This window comes from Festucalex cinctus, chromosome 11, assembly GCF_051991245.1.
Source record: "Festucalex cinctus isolate MCC-2025b chromosome 11, RoL_Fcin_1.0, whole genome shotgun sequence".
Classification (NCBI taxonomy): Eukaryota; Metazoa; Chordata; class Actinopteri; order Syngnathiformes; family Syngnathidae; genus Festucalex; species Festucalex cinctus.
Genome location: NC_135421.1, coordinates 16,397,222 through 16,419,879, shown reverse-complemented (window position 1 = coordinate 16,419,879; position 22,658 = coordinate 16,397,222). Strand labels below are relative to the sequence as shown.

The 22,658-nt window shown below is 38.6% G+C and overlaps 1 protein-coding gene across 5 annotated transcripts in view; it reads left to right on the top strand.

The window, feature by feature from the left end:
- The window catches only part of pcbp3 (poly(rC) binding protein 3), a 48,032-nt gene extending 26,131 nt beyond the window's left edge, over window positions 1-21,901 (top strand). The window contains exons 6-17 of one of the 5 annotated variants that reach the window (XM_077537024.1): window positions 4,232-4,255; window positions 4,328-4,360; window positions 5,551-5,667; window positions 8,084-8,215; window positions 9,973-10,101; window positions 11,554-11,628; window positions 12,537-12,578; window positions 14,388-14,466; window positions 17,583-17,635; window positions 18,985-19,154; window positions 19,413-19,485; window positions 21,183-21,901. In XM_077537024.1, coding sequence (XP_077393150.1) covers window positions 4,232-4,255; window positions 4,328-4,360; window positions 5,551-5,667; window positions 8,084-8,215; window positions 9,973-10,101; window positions 11,554-11,628; window positions 12,537-12,578; window positions 14,388-14,466; window positions 17,583-17,635; window positions 18,985-19,154; window positions 19,413-19,467 — 909 coding nt within the window. In that variant the 3' untranslated portion in view covers window positions 19,468-19,485; window positions 21,183-21,901. Of the gene's footprint in view, window positions 1-4,231; window positions 4,256-4,327; window positions 4,361-5,550; window positions 5,668-8,083; window positions 8,216-9,972; window positions 10,102-11,553; window positions 11,629-12,536; window positions 12,579-14,387; window positions 14,467-17,582; window positions 17,636-18,984; window positions 19,155-19,412; window positions 20,097-21,182 lie in introns of those variants that run through there. The other 4 variants (XM_077537028.1, XM_077537027.1, XM_077537026.1 and 1 more) reach the window with 4 other exon arrangements.
- Window positions 21,902-22,658: the final 757 nt, after the last annotated feature.

Genomic DNA, 22,658 nt, shown 5'->3' with positions numbered 1-22,658 from the left:
AGTCGCAGTCTACAACTCTGGTTGTGCCGTTTTATTTTCTTTACAACAAGGTCAGATGGTTCAACATGAACATGTGCGTGTGGTTCAAAAAGCTGGTTTTTGATACTTTGCTTACATGCAAATGAGCTGATCAATATGCATGCTACAGACAGACATGGACAGTTGGTCAACGGAGGACAGAAAGAAACAGCATGCTGCCTCACGGGGGGTTGGGGGGTCAAAGGTGGGCCCTTGGAATTTGGTGCAGACCGCTTCACACCTCCACCTTTCCAGATTGTGCTTGCGCAGACAGACTCTCGTCACATCTTGTGTTTACTAATGAAAACATTTGCAATTCATTCTTAAAGTCACAAAAACACTCCAAATTCATTTGTGCAATATTTTCCTTTACAGATTGAAGATATCTGGGAAAAACTACCTTTTTTGCCAGTATTTTTTGATGCGAGTTATAGTTTGTTATAGTGTCAGTGTGAGGACTACAGGGACGAAAAACAAGTTGTTGGAAATGCCCTTTCAATTAATTGGCCCAGTGGCTCGTGTCAAATTGTGTCAACACTCTTTCAGCTGAAACTGATGGATGAGCAAAAAGATTGAAAGTAATGTTTTGCTTTCAAATGAATAGCTGAGTGCATTACTTGTGACTTTTTTTCTGCGGGTCTGCTGTACTGTCAGCATAAATCCAGTGAAATACATTTCGGATGTTGCTCGTTCATCTTCGGAACCATTCCCGCTGACAAACTGACATTCGACGAAGGTAAATCATTCACCGAGTACGTTCGCCACCTTCCAAAATTATGCGCAACAGAAGAAGTGAATCGGTGTGAACGAACGTGAGTGTAAATGCTTGTTTGTCAAACATGACATGTTGGATGTCTGTTCTGTATTCCAGTGCGGTTTGGCAGACGGAGGGCTCAGGTGGTGGTTGGATCCAACTATCCATCGCGCCAACTTTCTATCTATCCATTTCTAGATTATCCTGTGCAAGGTCACAGGGAGCTTGAGCCAGTCCAAGCAGATCGCCAGTCAATCACATACAGGCAGACAAACGTGAACATTCTCACGTACAGCACGCACGATTCTAGACTGCACAACAAAATTGAAGCCCCCGAGGATAAATGAGCTATGATTTCTGCAAGTATCAGTAAATTTATATGAATGCTTTTTCATGCCATTTTCAATGCAACTTAAAACTAATTGAATGCCCACGTTACATACATGCATGCATACATCCATCCATCCATTTTCTTGACGGGTTATTCCTCACAAGGGTCGCGGGGGGTGCTGGCGCCTATCTCAGTTGGCTCTGGGCAGTAGGCGGGGGACACCCTGGACTGGTTGCCAACCAATCGCAGGGCACACAGAGACGAACAACCATCCACACTCACAAGCACGCATGCATACATACATGCATATATACATACATGCATGCATGAATGCATGCATACATATATGCATATACTGTTTATAGGCTGTCAATTACAATTTTTAATTGCGATTTCATAATTTTCATAGTTAACTCATTCACTGCCAATGACGACTATAGACGTCAAAAATCCAAGCAAACAGCCAGTGCAAATTTTGACAAGAAATTTGAATTTAGTTTTAGTTATTCATTGTTTTCATTCATAGTTATTAATCTCCATTGTTATTAATAACAACAATGACAACAATTTCATTGCTAAGCGCTACCATCGTGCATAGTGATCGGTCTTGGTCTTACTGAGACCACAAACTGGGTCTCAACCTCCAGAAGTCAATTTAGTCGACTAAAATAGCTCCTTGTTTTTGTCGACTAAAGGTTGGATTAAAACTCAAATACAATCAGGTGACTAAGTTATGACTAAGGCTTTAATTATATTTAGTCAGAAGACTATAACTAAAACTAAATTGAAATTTCTTTTTTATTAATTAAAATTTAATTTTATTTATTTATTTATTTTTCAAAATTAACACTGACTGTTTGCTTGGATTTTTGACGTCTATAGTTGTCATTGGCAGTGAATGAGTTAACTGAAGATTATTCGCACATTATCTGTTCTAAATGTACAATGAAGTACTTTTTCAAGTTTTCATACTTGCTAACATAAAACTAGACAAAATGTATATTTTAATTAATTGATATAGTACATTTATGGTATCATTCATCATTCATAGTTATTTGAAGTTAAAGACATACAGTAAACAGTTAAAAGTAAACAGTAAACAGTAAACAGTTAAAAGTAGTGTGAAACATTGAGTCAGGTTTGTGTTGTGATAATTTTGTACCACTAGATGGCATTAGTGTTTCATGTTGGGCATTGGTAACAAGAACAGTACTTTTTTTTTTTTTTTTAAAGAAAAAAAAAAGAACAGTACATTTTTCATTTCAAATTCAGAGTAATTGCTATTTGGGGCATGCAGTAACTTGTGGACGTCAGTCGATTACAACCAGTCCCCGCAAATGCAAGTATTATTTAGTATTTTCATCACATTTGTTATCGTTAAATTGTTTCCTTTGCAAAATGTTGTATGTGACATAAAGCATGAACGTTTTGACATCAATTGTATTTAAATTTTTAATGCATCGAGACATCATTCATTTTTTTTTTTTTTTTTAATGCCATTTAAGGCTTTAATGTTAGCAAAACCCATTTCATGACTTTTAATGTTTTATCATGACCTGCGGAAAACCTGTGAACAACACGGCATCATACTGTAGCACGTTGAGTCAAATCTTATACAACCAATCAAGTTCTCTGGCTTACAGGAACACAACGTCTACCATATAACATAACACAAAAATTTAGTGCGCAAATTGAACAGGAAGTCAGCCATGTTGGTTGGAAGCAGCCATTTGGTCTGCACTTTGATGGACAGCTAACCGGGGAATTTGCCCAAATGAGCCCCAACTGGAAGCAGGTATTCTGGATTGATGAGGTTTCCTTAATTGCAAAGCTTTTTTTAGCATGGCGTTGCTGTATGATGATCGTTGAGGGTTCATTACGAGAAAAAAAAAAAAAATGGTGGGTACGAGGGCCTGCTCCTCACTGTTCGCCTCTTTTAATATCCTAAAGAATTTTTCATCGGCTTCCAGTCAGCTGTAGAATAGATTTTAAAATTCTGCTGCTGGTATATGAATAACTGAATGGTTTGGGTCCTGAATACATTGAAGAAATGCTGATTCAATATATCTCAAGTAGGGGGCTTGCTGAGGTCTGCAGAGTTCAAAGCAAACATGGTGAAGAGGCGTTTGGCTGTTATGCTGCACGCAAGAGGAAGAAGTATGTCGGAATTTTAGTTAGCACTTTTTATGTTAAAATTGTCTTTTTTAAAATGTCTTGAATTTGTTCAAAGTAAACATGGTGAAGCGGTGTTTAGCTGTTATGCTGCACCAAATGGAAGAAGTACTTAGTCATTTCAGTTATTACTTTTTATGTGTCTACTTTGCATTTAAATGTCTTAAAATTGTCTTTTTTTAAATGTCTTGAATTTGTTCAAAGTAAACATGGTGAAGCGGTGTTTAGCTGTTAGGCTGCACCAAATGGAAGATGTACTTAGTCATTTCAGTTATTACTTTTTATGTGTCTACTTTGCATTTAAATGCCTTGAAATTGTCTTTTTTTTAAATGTCTTGGATTATGTTCAAAGTAAACATGGTGAAGCGGCGTTTAGCTGTTATGCTGCGCGCAAATTGAAGAAGAACTTAGTCATTTTAGTTACTACTTATGTGTCTTCTTCGCATTTAAATGTCTAAAAATTGTCTTTTTGAATTTGTTTGCCTTTAAATGTTTTATTTTGGATTTAAATGTTGTTTTGTGAAGCCTATTGAGTTACCTTGTGTATGAAATGTGCTATATAAATAAAGCCTAAAATTGAACACAAGCTTGGCAAGCTTGAATCGTTTATAAAAAGGGCAAAAAGAGAAGTCAAGGATAAATAGAGTAAGTCTGATGGATAATTCATGAATATTAACATCGACTCGGGGCGCATGGCAGCCTGCGGCTTTTAAGTCACACTGGACGTCCAGCAACCCTTGCAGGGAACTGTTTGTGTTGACACAAAGCCAGAGCCGCTTCCCTGCCCTTTCGCCGGCGCGCCACGGCGAGCTCACCAAGAGCGATTACATGCAAATGGCGAGTGGAGCTCAGCTTCCCTTTTGTAACTGCAGCGGAAAAGGAAAAAATCCATTTGTAATGAATTGCACAGACAATTCTGTGATCAAACACGTTTTCTTTTGTGTTTTATATTGTAGGAAGTGGGAAGCATAATTGGAAAGGTATGTTCAGTTACATCCAAGTCTACTGTACGTTTGATACATGTTCTAATTTTGCTCTTGTATTCCATTCAGAAAGGGGAAACGGTGAAAAAAATGCGTGAAGAGGTGAGTTTCAGTGTACAAGATTTCCAGTCCATCTTTCAGTAATGTATTCGCAAATGGTTATCATTATATCGAACCGTGCATGTTTTAGGGGCCATTCTACCAAATTTGCATTTCCAGGAAATACAATGTATAAACACACAATACGATTAACTGTAAAACCCCAATCACAAATTTTAAAATACGATTAAATTAAATGACCATGAACATTAGACAAAAAGCATCTGTTTTCCAGTCCCTGCTTAATAAAATTGGACTTTACTATTAATAATAATGTAAACCATTTATACATCAAATGATGACATTTTGCGCAGATAGACTGATAATATATATATATATATCAGTCACGCTCTGTGGAAAATCAAATTATACTATAAATGTAGTTCAATCACGACTTTCTTCTTCTGGTCTTTTGACTAATGTACAGTGTTAGCGTTAGTGTGCACTTTACTGCCCCTAAGAGGTCAAGGCGAGCACAGCACAAACAGCACACTAAACATGGCATGCGATGCAGCAGGGGGCAGTTAAGAGCTGATTCCAAGGTCTTGCATTAACTCATTCACTCCCAACCATTTTCACCAAAACATGGAACCTACCAAAAGAAAGATTAGAGTCTCTTCTTTCATCAAGAAAAAAAAGTACATTTGTATCTGTTTCTGTTTTCAGCAATTAGCATTAGAAAATAGCTAGGTTTAATCAACATTCACATACCTGGTGAAAACACTGACAAAAAGAGCTTGTTTCAACATGGCTCTGGCTGATCGCTTACTTTGCTGCCACCCGCGGATAATTTTTGTAACAACTGCCATTGCTTTAAGCCACCTATTCATGTCAGAAGCTGCATCAAAGCCTTCTGAAATGAAAACAAACATTGAAAAAAAACAACATGTAAACAGGTTTTTGGGAGGTAAGGGCAAAGTATTAAAAACATTTTTACACGATTTTGAATGAGTTAATATGTGTAAAAAAAAATAGTGGTGGTAATGAATTCGTGTTAACACGTGTTAACACATTATTAACATGTTTTTAATGTCTTAATTTAGACAATCTTAATTAAAATACGTTTTTGTTGTTGTTGAAGCTTATGTAACGGATTAATGGCATTTCTATTTGTCACAGGGCAAGATGATTTGAGAGTTTTAAAAGTTACAAGACTTTAAATGCAATGTGCCGCATTTTTTTTCTTTCCCCAGAGTGGCGCGCGAATCAACATTTCAGAAGGCAACTGCCCAGAGAGGATAGTCACCATCACTGGACCAACAGACACAATCTTCAAGGCGTTTGCCATGATTGCCTACAAATTTGAGGAGGTACGTGTGAAGTCGGTCAAGAGGAAGTATATTGTATTTGTTGGCCCTATTTTGAGTTTGTGCCCCATTTATACCCGTAACAGCCGCAGTACATTGCATTTTCGGCAGTTTCGAAAGTTGAATGAGTTTTTTTATTTTTTTTTTTTATGCATAAAATAAAAATATGCAGAAAATATACTGGAAGAAAATCCACATATTGTGTCCCTTAATGGGACATGGCGGCCATCCATTTGGACCATCCAAAGGAGCATGACTAGAAGAACATTTTGAAAATTGGCCTTCATATACCAGCAGTTTCAAATTCATGCCTGCTGCTCATGAAACTGCATTTTAACAGCCAGTCTCTCTTAATGTCATCCATTTGCCTCACAGAAACTTTTTTTTTCTTTAACGCGCCTTCAAGTCCCGGACCATTTCTCGCTTTTAATCAGCCTCAAGAGCGGAAAGGAATTAAAAGTTAGTCAGTAAACAAGAATAATTTTGCTTTCATGAGGTTCATCCGCAAAAGAAATGGCTTCACATGTGCAAATAATTCCCCCTAAAAACTAAAACTTTAATTTCACATTAATCCTTTTTGCATCATAATTTGCTACTGTGTGTTTGAACGACTTTACCAAAAACTTCGAAAAACTTTACCAAGACGTTTGAAAGACTTTTAATACCTTCGAACAACCTTACCAAAACGTTCTAACGACTTTACCAAAACGTTCGAACGACTTTACCAAGACATTTGAAAGACTTCAATACGTTCAAACAACTTTACGAAAACATTTGAACAACTTTACGAAAACGTTCTAACGACTTTACCAAAACGTTCGAACGACTTTACCAAGACATTTGAAAGACTTCAATACGTTCGAACAACTTTACGAAAACATTTGAACAACTTTACGAAAACATTCAAACAACTTTACGAAAAAGTTCGAACGACTTTACCAAAACATTCGAACGACTTTACCAAGACATTTGAAAGACTATAATACGTTCAAACAACTTTACGAAAACTTTCGAACAACTTTACCAAGACATTTGAAAGACTTCAATACGATCGCACAACTTTACGAAAACATTTGAACAACTTTATGAAAACATTCAAACAACTTTACGAAAACGTTCGAACGACTTTACCAAAACATTCGAACGACTTTACCAAGACATTTGAAAGACTTCAATATGTTCAAACAACTTTACGAAAACATTATAACAACTTTACGAAAACATTATAACAACTTTACGAAAACATTCAAACAACTTTACGAAAACGTTTGAACGACTTTACTAAAACGTTCGAACGACTTTACCAAGACATTTGAAAGACTTCAATACGTTCGAACAACTTTCCGAAAACATTTGAACAACTTTACGAAAACATTCAAACAACTTTACGAAAACGTTCGAACGACTTTACCAAGACATTTGAAAGACTATAATACGTTCAAACAACTTTACGAAAACTTTCGAACAACTTTACCAAGACATTTGAAAGACTTCAATACGATCGAACAACTTTACGAAAACATTTGAACAACTTTATGAAAACATTCAAACAACTTTACGAAAACGTTCGAACGACTTTACCAAAACATTCGAACGACTTTACCAAGACATTTGAAAGACTTCAATATGTTCAAACAACTTTACGAAAACATTATAACAACTTTACGAAAACATTCAAACAACTTTACGAAAACGTTTGAACGACTTTACTAAAACGTTCGAACGACCAAGACGTTTGAAAGACTATAATACGTTCAAACAACTTTCCGAAAACGTTCGAACGACTTTGCCAAAACGTTTGAACGACTTTACCAAAACGTTTGAAAGACTTTAATACGTTCGAACAACTTCACGAAAACGTTCAAACGACTTTACCAAGACATACGAAAGACTTTACGAAAAAGTTCAAACAACCTTACCAAAACGTTCGAGTGACTTTACCAAAACGTTTGAACGACTTTGTTTATACATTCGAACGACTTTGCAGTACGTTTGAATGACACAGCGCAGTCAAAACTGCTTTACTCCACATTGGCAGTTGCACACTTCTCTAATCTATAACGTGCATGTGTAAATAAAAACACTTATCCATAATAAATAGAATATTGCTCTAATTTTTGTTCAGAAATTTCTGATTGCTTATATTGTATAAGACGCAATTTGCAACAACATAATAAATGTGAATATTTTTTATTTCTATTGTCCCTATTTATAGCTCACAAGTGCACAAATATGGTCCATTTGAGGTCAAATTGAGGTGAATGTGGCCCCTGAACTCAAATAGCACACCTGAATGTAACGCTCAAATAACGCAAACTGATTTGTCCTGACAGTTACAAGCACCAACTTGATGAATTCTTGAGGCCACCTGAAGTCTTTGTTCCTCGTGCAAGGTGAAATTGTTGTTGCTGTACTGCAGGATATCATCAATTCCATGAGCAACAGCCCGGCAACCAGCAAGCCTCCGGTCACCTTAAGGCTCGTCGTGCCAGCCAGCCAGTGCGGCTCTCTCATAGGGAAAGGAGGTTCCAAAATAAAAGAGATGAGAGAGGTAGGAAAACGTTTGCTTTTAATTAACACCCTACAAATTCATATTCATTGGGCAGCACCGTTTTCTGTTGTGTTTAACTCATTTGCTCCCAAAAACGTATACCGGTAAATACGTTGTTTATATGTTTTTTTTAAATGTTTTTTTTTTTATGCTAGAGCCTATAGAAGGCTTTGATGCAGCCTCTCTACTTCAGAGAGCAGTTGAAGCAATGGTAGTTATTACAACAATAGGCAGAGTATAAGAGATCAACCAGGGCCATGTTGCAACAAGCTCTTTTTACCAGTGTTTTCACCAGGAATGTGAATATTGATGAAACTTAGCTATATTCTAATGCTAATTACTGCAAAACGGAAACGGATAGAAATACTTTGTTTTTCCTGATGAAAGAAGAAAGTCTAATCTTTCTTTTGGTAGGTTCCATGTTTTTATAGCAATAGAACTAAATATTCAGTGGGCCTTTCAAAATCAATATGGGGTTGCTTCAGTGAAAATGGCTTGGAGGGAATGAATTAATACAGTCGTAATATTCTAATCTAATATAACCTTTTAAAAATTAATGGCTTTTGTTCGAATTAGACATATCAGGGTTTTTTTTCTGAGAATGTAAAACATTTCCGAGGCGTCATAACAAAAACTCCTGCATGTTATTCTGCCAGAATCCACCAGCACACTTAATGTCCACAATTCCTGTCTACATAGGAAAGTAGTACAGTTGTTTCAAGGAATATGTGTATGAATATTGGTTGGATGGAGGTGTTTAAACACAAGTCATTTCTTGTTAAAGCTAAAGTTGTTAAATGAGTTTTACATCATATTGAAGTGATTTGGATCGTATTTTTTTTAATGGTTTAACTAGGCTTTAAATGACCACAGCCACATATAATTGACGCCAATTAAAATGCATGGGGAAAACAAATAACCCCCCAAAAATTCTCCCAAAAACTCTGATAAACATTAAATTTAACATAATGTCTTATTTCGTGGAGCCGATCATTGACAAAATGAATTGATCAGGCAACTTAAGACATTAAGTTGACATGCTTTCAACATTCCCACAATTACAGGCGTTCAAAGATTTTGCATAAAATACAAAATAACATCTGATCCCGATGATCAGATTGGTGTAAAATCTATATATAGGTTTAACCTATTCATGGAGGCAGTTATATACAAAAGAGAAAATATTTCCGTCTTTTTTTTTCCCCCCACTCTTCTTGGCAGAACTTAAAATGTCTTTTGCAGTATGACACTTATTTGGAAGTGATATTCAGTGCGGCAGAAATCAGATACCCCTGTTGTGTGGATTTCTGTGGGCTATCAAGGCATAACAGCATGGGCAGCATTTGATAACAACAACATGGCAGAAATTTGCTGTTGGTCAGCTATCAGAATGAACCTACACAGCACAATTCTTTCTCTCCGGTGTGATGGAGTTCAGCAGCTGAGGACAGATTTGCCTCCCTTGTCCCTAAGACGGGATGTTAAACCTCAGGGTGCACGCTTGGAGCAGCAATAAAAAGTATTCTATGGCATTCCGAGTCATACGCTGGAAAAAAAAAAAAAAAAAAAGCCCTTGACGGCACAAAGGCAATTCGGCTCTTGCCGCCTCAGTAAGATATTTATGTGCAATATGTATCTGAATGAACAGGAAACCTGCACCAGTTTGAGTTTATGTCCCTTGTGAAGCGTTGCAGCCTGCGTTGGAAGTGAATGGTTCAGATTGTCAACACTTAAAAAAGTCCATCTCCCATCTCTAGTCCACAGGAGCGCAGGTTCAGGTGGCGGGGGACATGCTCCCCAACTCGACAGAACGTGCTGTGACAATCTCCGGGACTCCAGAAGCCATCATCCAGTGTGTCAAACAGATATGTGTCGTCATGCTGGAGGTAAACTCGCAAAAAAAAAACAAAAAAAAAAGACAAATGAGTGTTGGTTTCTTGAATTGCTCAGTTTGATCCAACTGTTTCCTGTGGGGCAAATTAGGGGTCTCCAAGGGGACTTGTTTGCTCCTAAAGTGTCAAGTGTATAAAATCAGCACCGCCCGCACTGTGACAAGTCTTTGCACTTGTATCCCTTTGCACATCACACGACGCAGCCTAGCATGACTGAAACACCGGACAATCGCAGACTAATTACAGTGGAAGACTCACAGCCGCACACCTGGCAGTTGAGTGCGTTCGTGTGTGCTTATTTGCTGAAGACAAAAAAATCCGTACTGTGATCCCTGACAGGAGCTTAATCTGGGTCTTCATAACGCATGCAGAGCACAAAACGTGCCAGATGAAATGTAATTAAGCTCTCCACAGTTTTGAACATCCTTGTTGCTGGATGCTGTAGCTTAAATAATTACAAAAGAAGAGCTATGATGCATGTGCACATGCTGTCACAGAAATAAAACAAGCCATTGGCCCAATCCTAATACAAATACACACGTTGTTAAGTTTTGGATTTGGATCCCAAAAATGAAGACACAAATAAGATTTTAACTCTTTATTCCCATAACATCGAGAGGCGTGGAACAAACTTGCCTCGACGAGAAACAACGAGAATGTATCAAGAGTCACGAGACGCTAAGCTAACTTGGGCTGTGGAGTTGCACAGAGGAACAGAGGGAATAATCCGACAAAAACACACACTTCTCAGACAGGCTTATATAGACAGCGAATCGATCTGATTGGCTGTGGCTAGACATGTGGGTAACGGGACTGACATGGAATTATCTGATTGGCTGTTGACCAGATAAAAAGATTAAAGATTCCTGACATCACATAGCGTCTTACCAGTTGAAACTCGATACTGGGCATCACTTCAAAACAGACATTTCACCTCATTTCAAAACAGACACTTGACCACACGGTCATGACCCAAACATAACCCTTGTCATGACACAAGTGAGGATCATCATGCATCATCGGGACCAAAAAGACTAGCTAAGAGATATGATGGGGTCCCGTTTGTTTCAGATCAAATTCAGAATAAGACATAAATTCTTCCAGAACAAGAACACCAACACCAGACAGTCAAAACTGTGTCAACTCACCTACTGAAAGGTTGCTAAAAGTGAATTTTTATTGTGCTATTTTCCATCTCCAATATACATTCAAATATCCCCCCAAAAAAACCACGCTGAGATCAGGCTAGAACGTGTATTTGGCACAATCTAAAGGCCATTGAGAGTAAATATCATTTTCACAAAATCCTCAAGAGGACATTTCATACTTGCACGATCCCTGGAATTTAGCTAAAACGTCCCAAAATGCTATGAACTGCTTATTTTCGGTTTTATCCGTATTTGATTTTATAAAGTCTTTCACTCTTATTTTCACTGTCTCTCCTAGTCTCCGCCCAAAGGTGCCACGATTCCTTATCGCCCAAAGCCTGCTTCCACCCCTGTCATTTTTTCAGGGGGCCAGGTAAGAATCCAGCAATCTAAAACGGATTGGTTTGTGGCAAGAGTCAACACAAAGACAATAAGACAATTTTTGTTTTTATATACTGACACAGCATGGGCACTAAACACAAACACAAGGAATAGTACAGCTGCACGGAGCAATAAACTGGCTCTCACACTCACTTTGACACCCAGCTGGCAAAGGCAAAAACAGAAAAAACTTACGATTGGCAATTATTTGGGCAAAGTACGAGACCAGAAATTCCGAACTTTCTATTTCTTGTCCAACTCACTCCAAGGATCCTTGAGACTTTTTGTCATACGCATATCAATTGAATTTCTTCTCGATTGGTGAAACTGTTGCGGGTCATTTTGGGGGCCCAAATGTCCATGCAGTTCCACTAGAATACACAGACTTTGGATTGAGGGTGGGGAGGGGGGTGGGGGTGGGTGGGTGTAAGGGGGAATTGTGATAATAAACAAGAAGGCTCCAAGAAGCATAGTCTAGTTACTTTTTTTTTTTTTTTTTTTTAAGAATACTGTATATAGTCCTAATTTTTCAAAGAATCAAATTGTGCTCTCCTTCATTAAATCACAATACTACAAGAAAGAAGTTGTATTTTTCCCAAATGAACTCATTACACCCACCCACGACTATTAAACTTCGACTTGGTCTCAATAATCCAACTTCATCCTTCTACAGTTATCACTTTTGTATTTTAGGTCAAGGGATTACTTTGAGAAACCCGGTCTAGTTTGTGTCCACTGTCCACTTTTGATAACAACTTGAACATGAAGGAATATGACAGTAGAAATTGTTGAAAACACGCCAGATAATAACGACATTACCGTACATTTCCAAATGCATTTGCATGTCTTGTTTTTCCTGCAGCCTTTATTATCGATGACTGTTTTCGCTCTTCTCCACAGGCCTACACAATTCAGGGACAGTATGCCATTCCACACCCAGATGTGAGTTTTTATTCTCTTCTTCTAATAAAATCATGAAATAACGTGGGATCAAAAAGTGACACCCCATCTCTGACACTCTTCAGTCAGTTGAAGATCTCATTCAGATCTCCAAGATAAATGCGCGGCCAACATATTAAAGCGCACGTCGGTGTCGTCCCTCCCTTAATTTCCAGTGTTTCATATCGTGGCCCATTAATAATCCGCCATCATCTATCCTTGTCGCGAGAACATCGCGAGCTCGCTCGTGTCAGATTGACTAATTCAAAGTTAGGCAGTGATGGATGTGCTTGGAGTTCATGCTTGAAGGTACAATCACTCAAGAGCAGACTTGACATCCTCTTTCACCCATTAGAAGTCCGTAAAGAGGGAGAATCTGATTTCAAACACACGCTTTCCACTTTTCTGCGTAGAAACCGACACTGCTGCACCAAAACGATAACCTCAGGCTATCCGTGGAGCAGTTACTCGAACATAAAAAGACATTTGCAATTTCTGGAGAAATTGTATGTGAATGCCGAAAGGCTGATTTAAAAAAAAATAAAAATTAATAATGCTGAATAATTTCGAATTACACTGAATGACATGGAATGAGATGAATATGTTGAAGTTGGAATGGTTTTTAATTGGTCAATAAATGAAAACTGGAGGTGAAGATGTAAATATTTGGGGCTTTAAAAAAATGTGAATTTTGTGATTGGAGTAATATATGGGATGGCTTGAATGATCTTCACATGTTCAAGTTGGAATAGTTTGAATCGGTCAGGAAATATTGAGGGAAGAGTGAATAACGTAAAATATGTTGTAATATATGGATTTTTTGGGGTAAAAAAAATAATTTTTGGTATGTGGAAAATTTGGGATGTTGAAAATTCATATGGTGAATTGAATAAGCAGAATGATTTCAGCTTTGAATGAAAACTGTCTGAATCTGTTACTGTGAATGTGCCAATGAAAATGAACCGTAAATAAGTTCTGGGGGAAATTCGGCCTCAAGTTGGAATGAATGGTGAATTTTTAGTGGAAAAATGCTGAATAATGGCAAAGCCGTGAATTTTGGTCATAAAAAAAATAGAAGCCGCCATGCTGTGAATTTTTGAAATATGTTGAAATTGTGGGCGGCACGGTAGTCGAGTGGTTAGCACGTCCGCTTCCCAGTTCTGAGGTCTCCGGTTCGAGTCCAGGCTCGGACCTTCCTGGGTGGAGTTTGCATGTTCTCCCCGTGCCCGCGTGGGTCTTCTCCGGGTACTCCGGTCTCCTCCCACATTCCAAAGACATGCATGGCAGGTTAATTGGGCGCTCCGAATTGTCTCTAGGTGTGCGTGTGAGTGTGGATGGTTGTTCGTCTCTGTGTGCCCTGCGATTGGTTGGCAACCAGTCCAGGGTGTCCCTCGCCTACTGCCCAGAGCCAGCTGAGATAGGCGCCAGCAGCCCCCGTGACCCTTGTGAGGAATAAGCGGTCAAGAAAATGGATGGATGGATGTTGAAATTGTAATGATGTAAATTGAATGAATAATGTGGAAGGAGAAGCATGTCAAAGAATAAAAAACTCCACAACCGCTGCAGGTTTTTGTCAATCATGAGCATGTATACGACAAGTGCAGTTATCTCAAGTCGCACATAAATCAGAATTGAGAGCTCCATGGCAGAAAGCCCCCTCCTCTTTTGTCTATCATTCTCATGTTCCCTCCCCCCCTCCACCATCTTGGTTATGTTCCCACCTATCCTCACCATCTCGACTTTTTGGGTTGACTACATTCTCTTGGTGTAAACAGTAACCTGTTAGTTGTACTTTCCCTCCTAACCCTTCAGCAGCTGACCAAGCTCCACCAGCTGGCTATGCAGCAAACCCCCTTTACCCCTCTCGGACAGACCACCCCCGCTTTCCCTGGTACGTACCCACAAGACCCTGTAGACGTGTCCTTCTCTGTCCTCTCCTCATCCTTTCCCTTCTCTTACCTGCCACCTTATCTCCTTTTCTTTTCGTTTCAGCATGACTTGCTCTCTGTACTTTTTTTTTTTTCTTTTTTGAGAGAGAGAGATAAAAAAAAAAAGAAGCTATTAGGCCTGTGAAAAACAACATGGACACTTAATATAATAATGCAATTATTCATACTTGGCAAAGGCGATGTATATGCCCTTGAAAAGCACTTTGGGTTATTTCATTTCCCATATATGATGAAGGTCTAATCACATACTGGATCACTTATGGTTCTAAACTGAAGCATAATGCATAAACATTGATACGTGCCAAACAGTCTGTGCTATATGATGAATAGCTAAAAAGCAATGGCGATCATGTAGCACTTGCCAAAGAATGCTCTCATTCACTCAATTTTCTGCTTTTTTAATTATATAACGTGAATTTGAAAACAAACTGCAGAACTAACTAACCTATTTTTTTATTTTTTTAATAAGCATACACATTTTATCATTTACAATTTTTCTGATTGTTTTTTTTTTTTTTTTTTTTTTTGGTCAACCACGCTAGTCAACAAGTTACTAACCATGAACTGATCCAAACAATTGCCAGAGATGGGCATTCCAGATACATATTTTGTTGCCCGAATAACAACAGGAAACTTAAAAAAACAATCTGACAGACTTTACACCGACGGAAGTGGGTTTTTGTCTGTCACCAGAATCGTTACTACCCGGATCAGTACCAACGGCCCTATCAGCCCGTCAACGACGGACTCCCATTTCGCTATCGAATAACGGACACACGCGCCGCATGTTTTACGGGTGACTCCATCGGGCTTTGAGCAGTTTTAAACTTTCCGACTGTCTGCACGGCAGTGAAGGTGTCTGAATGTGATTGGATGTGGTGGGTTTAGGAATCTGCATCCAATGACGTATAAGTCGACGTCGATTACCAAAAGATCTGAACTCAACCCCTTAGTATTGTGAATGACTAAAATATGTTGCTACCATTGCTGGATGACCCGTTTCAAAGTATTCATGTGCAAAGAAAGTAAAAAGTATGTTGCAACTGGCGTTATGTTTAGAACAATGTCCCTTTGGTCCTGTTAGGGTCTTCACCATCTGGATACACAAAATACACTTACGAGTTATGTTGACGCAGCACTCCAATTGAAGGGCTGCAGTTCAGTTATGGGCATAAGTGGAGAGATCTTTTTTAGCAACAGAATACTCTGAGGACAGTTGCCAACTCATGTCGTGACACTCCAAAACAATATCAGGTCCTGGGAGAGCACGTAACAGACATGCCACAGATGTGCTCTCCTGTAAATGTTTTTTTTTTTGTGCTAATTTGCCATTACGCAAGCGGGTTTGAGGAAGTTATTTTACCTCACCAGGAAAATGGAATTTTAGTGCGAACTGATGACATAGTTCTTGAAGTTTGCTTTGGTGTTAGGTTAGCTTGCTCCCACTCATGCATTCTTTCCACATTTTAGAACAGTTCTCAGGTGTTGTCAAAACAGCGCAAATTACAGTGCAATTTATACCCCTTACGCCCAATTCACGCTGACTGCGGAACGGATGTGGTGCGTATACGGTACGGCTTCCGCACGGACTGTAATTCACACCGCGCGCGTTGCGTGTACGGAAATCTACACCCACCAGACCACCAGATCACGAGGGTTCACGCTGGAGAGTTGAGTTCACGAAATAACAACCGTGTATATAGTCCTATTTGTGTAACAATAGCCACACTTGCCTGTTGTCACATCGATATGCTTTTTGGACATTGTTTCTGGGACTAGTTTCTATCCTGGGTAAGTACTTTTTGTCTTTAAATAGTGTTATTTTGTCATGTTTAATTTATTCAGAGGTCATCTTTTGTCTTAAATGTCTGACTCATATCATGCTATTTAGCTAGCTAGCTTCCCACCCAAAAAAAAAAAACCGAGTTCGCAAACGGTTTTATTTTGAAATATAGCAGATTTACCTTGATACGAGACGCCCGACTTTCTGCCTGGCTCGTGTCATTTCTTCAACTTTATAAAAATCCGCAGCGGCGTCCAGAAAAAATAGAACGCTTGTGGAAACATTTCGGATCGCCGCATCCATTCCGCACTGCAGACGCACCGCACCGCAGCTGGTGTGAATTGACATGTAGACTTGAACGCATTCTATCCTACGGCCGTACGGAAAACAAATCGCGTCCGTTCCGCAGCCAGTGTGACTTGGGTGTTAGTCTGTTTTGAGGAGTGGGTGCATAACCATGAAGTGCACCAAGCCCCCTACAATGACAGCGGGGATGTTCCATGTGGGTTTAACCAAGTAGATTTTGATTTGAATAAAAATTGGTTTAAATTTTAGGTAATTCGGAGCAGGACTTTCGGAGCTATGGCCCACCGGATTTCGACATTTTCGGCAAAAATGGGCTGCCTTCCTTTTGATGACGATGATATCTACAGTGGACTCAAATGTGCACCGTCTCTCACTGATTCAACAGTTCCACCGAGCAATCAAATACAGCAATGTGCCGCTTATCAGAAGCTAACAGCTGTGGCTGGAAAATGTTAGCACTTTGCCCGGTCTACCTGCCAAGTCATGGACGGAGAACTCTGTGGGGGCTGTTGACATGTAAATTAGATTGTGACGTCAGGATTCGGTGTCATTCTTTTGATTTATGCCCTATCGTGACATTTGCTCACTGTCAGATTTTAGGAAATAGGCAGATCACAAAAGATTACTTGGGTTGTTGAATTTGACGCTGATGGCACGCGGGCACTCCAGCGACCCAATTTTTTGTACACAAGCAACAAAAAAGTCAATTTCACATCATATGGGCATATGATGGGAAATTAAGCAAAGCCACCTTCATTCGTGTTTTCAGCAGCAATTGACGCATTGCCATGATAACGTCGACGACATAAACAAGTTGCAGGTTTTAAGCTACTTCCTCTCCAGTCTGTGGCCAGATTCCTCAGGTTACAAGTATATTCCTTCAATTGTTTAATTATGCCTCAAAATCATAACGGAACTTGAAGTTTTCATCCAATCTTGTGTTTTTGTTGTCTTGTTTAACCAATTCAGGTTTGGATGCGAGTCCACCGGCCAGCACTCATGAGCTCACCATTCCTAATGATGTGAGGAAGCTTTCTGAAAACTATGTTCCTTTTCATTTACAGCCTTTTAGACATATTTATGGTAAACCATTGCCTATTTACGGTTCTCATTCTAATCTATTCGAAAATTGACCTGTTTGCATATTTTCTGTGGAACTTATCTTCAGCTGTAGGTGGGTTACAATCACGTGATTCTGGCGGCACGTGGAATTCACCTGGGGGTCAGGAAGTAGGGAACACCCACTGAAAATGATGGAAAGCGACTATGCAAAAGCATTGGGTGAGCCTGGACGTAGCTGACAGGCTCTAAAAAATAGTAAAATATGTCGGATATGATTCTTACACAGAAGAAAAGAAACTGGTGTCGGATTTGCCTGGTGTGGAGCCAATCAACATCGCGAGCTACCTCGTCCTCCAGACCTCGTACTGCACCGCTAGCCAAATGAAGGTGTATAAAGCCCGGAGGCTTACAACTATTTTCTGTGTAGTTTGGTCATTGAACTCGGCTCAAAAAAAGCACTAAATGACTGCCATCAAACGTACACAAAGGTACCACAGGCATCAGGCTACAAGCTAGCTGGCTAATTGCTACTTTACCTCCTATTTTCTACGTGTTGCTAGGTTAACCATTCTTAGAGGTATGTTGTGGCCTTCAATTTGAGAACCACTCGTTGTGATAGCTAACATAGCTAGCATTGCTAAAAACAGAGACACAGCCACCTAGCATGGACACAAGCTGTAGAACAAACTCACATAGTATTATCGTGGTTAGCTATGTTTCCGGTAATATCGCACCGGCCTGTTGAGAGTTTTATTCAGCTATGTAAGTTGTTTCATTACTGTATCCTTGCCTTTCACGACGTGATCACTGCATATACGAGCGTTGTACAACTTTGCTCCTCCGTATTTCAGACGAAGGTTTTTAATCCAGGTCTGCCAGGACTCTTCTTTCGTTCATTATTTTTTTAATTCAACTTTATGGGTTACTACTTTCAGGCTGCGAAAGTAGCTTTTATTTTTTTCTCGATTAGACTGGTTGGGACAGCCATAAACAGCACAAAACTTCAGCATTTTCTCAGCTTTTTCCGATGGGGAAATTACTTCCTGTCCCCCATTGGGGTTGGGCGCTTGTCGTGCCATCACGTGAAACCCACCTATTTGATGAAAAACTCCTCTATTTGTGCTTTGTTTTGCTCATTCTGTAATGCCACAAGATGGCGTCAAAATCCTGGCAAATAGGAAAGCAGTAATTTGAAGTGTTACATATCGACAGAGATACTTTACATGCCAGAAGCAAACGAAGCGTTGAGTCATCATTAGGTCGTTGAAACTGCAGTGCCAATTTCAGCTGCCCCCTTGTGGTTTTCCAGCTCATAGGCTGCATCATCGGACGCCAAGGAACCAAAATCAACGAGATCCGGCAAATGTCGGGGGCTCAGATCAAAATTGCAAACGCCATCGAAGGCTCATCCGAGCGCCAGATCACCATCACCGGGACGCCCGCCAACATCAGCCTGGCCCAGTATCTCATCAATGCCAGGTAAACGAAGTGCACTGTGCCGCTAAGCTCAGGCAAAGTTGAAAGGTCATACGAACCTGCAAGACAGGGTTGGGGTAACATTTGCAGCCCCATATTTTATTTTATTTTATTTTTTTATTGGTCCGCCGTATAGAATTAGTCATCTCCATTCACTATTGTATTATTTTATTTTTTTGTAGTTTAATTTAGAAAGGTGCTACATAGTTATTATTTTTATTATTATTATTATTATGATTTCCTATAACTCCCCAACGGCAGGTTCAGGGACGTGGCCGCAATGTGGAATGACCCGTCGGCAATGGCAACAACCTGAAGTGGCCTTCCTAAAATGGTGGCTGTGTTTTTAGACACTTGCATCCAAACATCACCCGACAACCCCCAATCACATCCCACATCAAATATCATCAATGTATATTTATATGTACGGAATTAGATTGACATATGTATGCATTGTCATATAGCAGCCTGTTAGACTCTTGTATTTAGAGTATTTTAATTGCTGTTATTTAATTAGACAGTGTGGCACTGAAGGAATGTTTTATATTGTGAAATGTATTTATTATTATTATAACGTATCTTCATTTCATTGACTAATCGTATTTGGAAAATTCAAATGGATGTTTTTGTTTGTTTCCATGCATGACATATTATACTGTGTGACTATTGCATTTGTTTGTGATGGACTCATCAACTCTTGTATGTTATGTTTTTTTGTCATTAAAATCCGCTTTCAGGGCAATCAAAACAAAACAAACTGGACTGGAAGGAATAACGTTCGTGGGTCATTTTCACCCGTCTAATCATCCTCAAGTGTCGGAAAACAAAACAACCCAAATAAACGTTTTGTTTGTTTTTAATTATGAAGTCGACTTGCAAATGTGTGAATTTCATCATGGATAAAGAAATAGCAAATGTTAACACTTATGAACTCATTTGCTCAAACCCCCCCCCCCCCCCCCCCAAAAAAAAAAAAAAACAACAACGTATAAATACGTTCTATTTTAAATGTGAAGTGTCCCAAAGACGTATTTATACTTTTTTTTTTTTTTTTCCTGAAGAAAGAAGAGACTTGAATCTTTCTTTTGGCAGGTTCCATGTTTTTATAGCAATAGACCACAATATTCTGTGGGCCTTTCAAAATGAGTCAAAATCCAGTAAAGCAGCCGGGAGTTTACGGGATTACTTCTGTGAAAATGGCTGCCAGTGAATGAGTTAATATGAGCAGGAGTTTCATACACACACAAAAATTACTTGGGTCTATTTGACAAATTAGGAGGAGAGATTTTCTTAAAATATTTTTATTGGATATACAGTATGTAAAACACTATTGTAACTTAGAAAAAAAAAGTTGATCTTAGCATTGAATGTTTGTGTCACCATAAGTCGTGTCACGTGTACAGATAGACCCCTAGTGGTACTCCAGTACTTTTTTATATCCACTATAGTTTCCGTTTACTTCCTTTTAAAAAATTATCCATAATCGCCAAAATGGTACGTTTACCGGCACTGTATTATACCGTGTTATTCATAGAATTTTATGGTACTTCTGTTTTGTTTCTTTTTTTGGGGGGTTCTTGAGCGTCTGCCCCAAAAATGTTGTGAAATTGCCTGATCACCGTCTTTTTGGCGGGGGGGGGGGGTATTTTATGTGATATGGATTTGTGACGGTGTAGCTGTTTTATCCTTCATTATGTTGCGGGACAAATTGACCCAATGGAAAGTCAAACATTTTAATTAAAGTTTTTTTTTTTTTGGATGAAACTTCTTCTGATCGGCATAATTGCAATATATTTTTCTATTTAGGCAATTTTACAAAAAATAGAGCTTTAATACAGTTTGGCTAATTCTAAGTCAAGTGGGTCATTTTGACCCTCAACACGAACGACTCCATAAAAATGAAATAAATTAGACAAAAAGGATTGAGTAAAAAAAAAAAAAAAAAGCATATGACAAGCTGCTTTGATGTTATTTCCTTCTTCTTCTTTCACACTTGTTTTCTGTTATTTGTTTTCTTTTGTACTGTTCTAGGTTGACATCAGAAGTCACCGGAATGGCCACACTCTAATTTGTCCCCATCTTCTGTCTGTGCATCACATGACACACCTTGAGATAAAAAGTCACTGTACCGCCTTGATTTTCCTCCTCTGTACTCGATTCGTCTTGATATATTTACAGTGAGTGATGTCAACTTTTGCTGTAAATTCAGTGTGAGATTTTTTTGTTCTTTTTTTTTTTTTGTCCTGAAATGTTTTGTTTTGTACTTCACTTCCATTTCCGTATATCCTTACTCAACAAGCATATACAGTTGTGAGAGGTTTCGATTCAGATTTTTCTGTTCTGGATTTGCAATAAAAAAAAAAAAACTAAATCTGTTTGTTTAATCACTGAATGATCCGCATGGAAGTCGCTGCATTGTGGTGCGATGCAACGAAACAAGCTGCAAACATTTGTCAACCGTTATTTCTTTGGTACGTCAAAAAAAATGTTCACAACCCATATTTGGCCATAAAAATGATGTCATTTTATAACAAATATGTATTTATTTATTTTTACCAGTCAGTTTGGCCCGCAACATAACATGAGGGTCTAATGACGCCTACCAAAATGCTGTACGTATATGCAACGGAAGCCATTTTGTCACTCAATAACACAAAACACAGAGTCATGCTAATGTTACAAAACATGTTGCACGCACGTGAGAAATTGCCTTTGGTACGTACAACACTAAGAGAGTTTAATCTGGCGTATATATATATATATATATATATATATATATATATATATATATATATATATATATATATATATATATATATATATATGTATACACTTTGTGTACGGTATAGATTTACACAATACGGACATGTTCACCGTCATGCTACACTTTAAAACAACCCGTATGCTCATAAATAAGTATACAAGCATTAACTGCGGGCAGTAACAACGGGCAAAAAAAATTTACATACTGTAAATAATACAAATATTTAATATTACTTCCGTTTTTTTGTTTTTTTTTGGCCTGGTCTGACTTTCATCCTTTGACTTAAATGACCCACATTATTTTCCCTCCAACATCGCATACGTACTTAGATCGTGTTCACTTGTCTATGCTTTTTTTGGGGGAGTTTAGGTCTACAGCTACTTCTTTTTTTTTTTTAATTACTGAGTTTGTGTCATTTTGGGCCGACGCAGGTGTATTTGTGTCATTGATTGGAAGTATCTGATCAAATGTTTTTGTCACATGCATTTAGAGACAGCCTGATTCCAATCTAAGGATATCCCATCCCGTTGATTTATCGTTCATTGACGCATATCCGAACGTGCTTGAGACCAAAAATAAATAAATAAATAAATAACATCTTTTTTTTTCAATCAAAATTTTCGTCAAAACGATTACTATAGCAATGATGTCAAGGGGCGTAGGTTTGTCGCTGCAGCTTTGGCTCAGGTTATTTGTAGTTTGTTGTATTCACACCCCGATCCTATAGGGGGCAGCGTGTTAAC